Genomic DNA, 2,269 nt, shown 5'->3' with positions numbered 1-2,269 from the left:
GCCTCATATGACAAAATACCTTCTAAGGCTTCATTTCACTATACAGGAAAGTCATGTCATGTCTTTATCTAATCTCCTTAATCCAAACCAGGGGTGTGTTTAGGGCACTGGAGCCTATCCCAGCCAGCATGGTGCTCAAGGCTGCAACAAACCCAGGACAGGATGCCAGTCCATTGCAGGGCAAACACACACACACACACCAAACACATACTAGAGCCAGTTTAGCATCGCCAGTTCACTTAACCTGCCTGTCTTTTTAAAGTGAGAGGAAACCCACTCAGACATGGGGTGAACATGCAAACTCCATACAGGGAGGACCCCGGGTGTGGACCTGGGATGCAAACCTGGGTCTTCTTACTGTGAGGCAGCAGCCCTACCACTGCGCCATGTGCTGCCCTTAATACAGAACAGTGGAATATAAAATGGATACGTTCCATACTCCTGGTTTCAAAAGAGAAGTAACAGCCCCAAAGGGAATAACTTTACTGAAGTGACGTTTACAGTCACGGGTAGCCTGTCCATTGTACGCTGCACCAACACGCCAATCCCCGCTCACTCATACAGGCCCGATTCAGAGTTTGAGATGTGGGTTACTCCTAACTGGACCAGCGTGTGTGTGTGCATATGTCTGTTTTATTATACCTTGTGATAAACTGGAGTTCAGTGACAGCTGTTTTATTTTATAATTATGATTAAAAAAATATTAAATGTATTAAATCCCTCTCAGTTCCCCCCTTCACGATTTACCTTGGCATATGCCACGCTGAACCCACTCTGCGACATCTCGTTTACAAAGGACCAGCATTTTGTCTTCTCATCTGCACAAAAAATGAAAATGTCACCGTCATCACTTTGCCGAGCCCATCTTTCTGTTTTCACTCATTTCTGTTTTCCGTTCCATGACTGCCAATCAGAGCACTGGTTAGCCAGCTACATGCTGAAAACGTAGAGGCCTTGCCCAGTTTACAACTGCAGACAGGAGCGAGGTGGTCAATGGACATTCATCAGTTGATCAAATTGAGGGGGCAAAGTAGTGACCCCCCCCCAGCCCCAACTTAAATGATTGCTTTCTGTTCGTTTTGCCCACATCGTGTTGTGGACCACTCAGGTGTTTATAAATTTTTTAACCATCCCATCTTTCATAAAACTTTCCTGCTGAAATGACATGTAGGGAAACTTATCAGAGACGTCTCCTACCTTCCACGTTGTAGATTCTATCCTGCATGTTGTCCAGGATACGTCTGAGCCCTTTGTAGTCGTTAACGTAGAAGGTGTTGCTGTCTTTGGGTTCAGAAGCCAGGCTCTTCAGATTTTTGATGTTCACAGAGCCAACCTGGAGAGGAAGAAGTACAGTTTTCTCACTCCTGTAAAGACTCAAAGGATGGTGAGTGGGCACCTGGAGCCCAGTTATTATGACGAGGACATCTTGAATGATTTTTACCCCAATGGCGTATCTGATGACGTGTTTTTCGTCCAGACGTTTGGTCACGTAATCGTAATCTTTGTCAAAGTCAGTGCTGTCCCCGTCTGTGATGATCAGCAGCACTTTGGTCGCTTTCTCTTTTGCTCCATATTGGGTGTTGTACAGCAGATTTCCACTGAGGAAATAAAAAACAGAAAGTGGTAGGAGGTCTTAAACTGGTCCACCATCTTCTCTTTCATTCATCTTTACTCACATTGTGTAATTCAAGGCTTTGTGTGTGTTGGTTTGCAGCATCATATGCTGCATATTGGTCAGGAGTTTCTCCGGATCTCTAATTGCCTGATATCTGGAAAAATTGAACTCTGTGCGAACATCCGAAGAGAACTGCACTGCAGCAAACTGCATGAAGACACAACACGAGAAATCTGTCATGGAGAGTAGCTCAGCAAAAGCAGCTGAAACATGGTGATAATGACCCCCCACTGGAGAAACCCAATGAAGTCTAACATCACCTGAATGGAAGTGCTGCTCATATTCTTCATGATGTCAATGATGAAACTCTTGCTGTTTATGAAATCAGCATTTCTAAGACTTCCAGAGCTATCAACCAGAAATACAAGGTCAACGTTGTGTTTGGTGCATTCTAGGGAAAAGAAAAGCCAAGGAAAAGAGTGAAAAAACAGCCATCACTAAGTGAAGTGGAGTCAGTCCTCCTCGGTTGACAGAGTCAGACGTTCACATTTAAGAGTCCACTTGAATCTGAGCAGCCTCGTCATGGTCACATTTGCTCATACCTAAATGAGGTCATTGCTCATAGCTAAACAACCTGTCTCTTGGTATCTCCTC

The 2,269-nt window shown here is 44.6% G+C and overlaps 1 protein-coding gene across 1 annotated transcript; it reads right to left on the bottom strand.

Moving 5' to 3' along the window:
* Positions 1 to 747: 747 nt before the first annotated feature.
* LOC120519834 (integrin alpha-L-like) lies at positions 748 to 2,066 on the bottom strand (the record flags this gene model as incomplete). Its single annotated transcript, XM_039742617.1, has 5 exons — positions 748 to 818; positions 1,198 to 1,333; positions 1,442 to 1,598; positions 1,677 to 1,822; positions 1,936 to 2,066. Coding segments are annotated over 5 exons (641 nt in total), but the record flags the coding sequence as incomplete, so codon positions are not given.
* Between the last annotated feature and the right edge of the window lie 203 nt (positions 2,067 to 2,269).

This window comes from Polypterus senegalus, unplaced genomic scaffold (genome assembly GCF_016835505.1).
Source record: "Polypterus senegalus isolate Bchr_013 unplaced genomic scaffold, ASM1683550v1 scaffold_3864, whole genome shotgun sequence".
Classification (NCBI taxonomy): domain Eukaryota; kingdom Metazoa; phylum Chordata; class Cladistia; order Polypteriformes; family Polypteridae; genus Polypterus; species Polypterus senegalus.
This window is presented reverse-complemented; position numbering and strand designations above follow the sequence as displayed.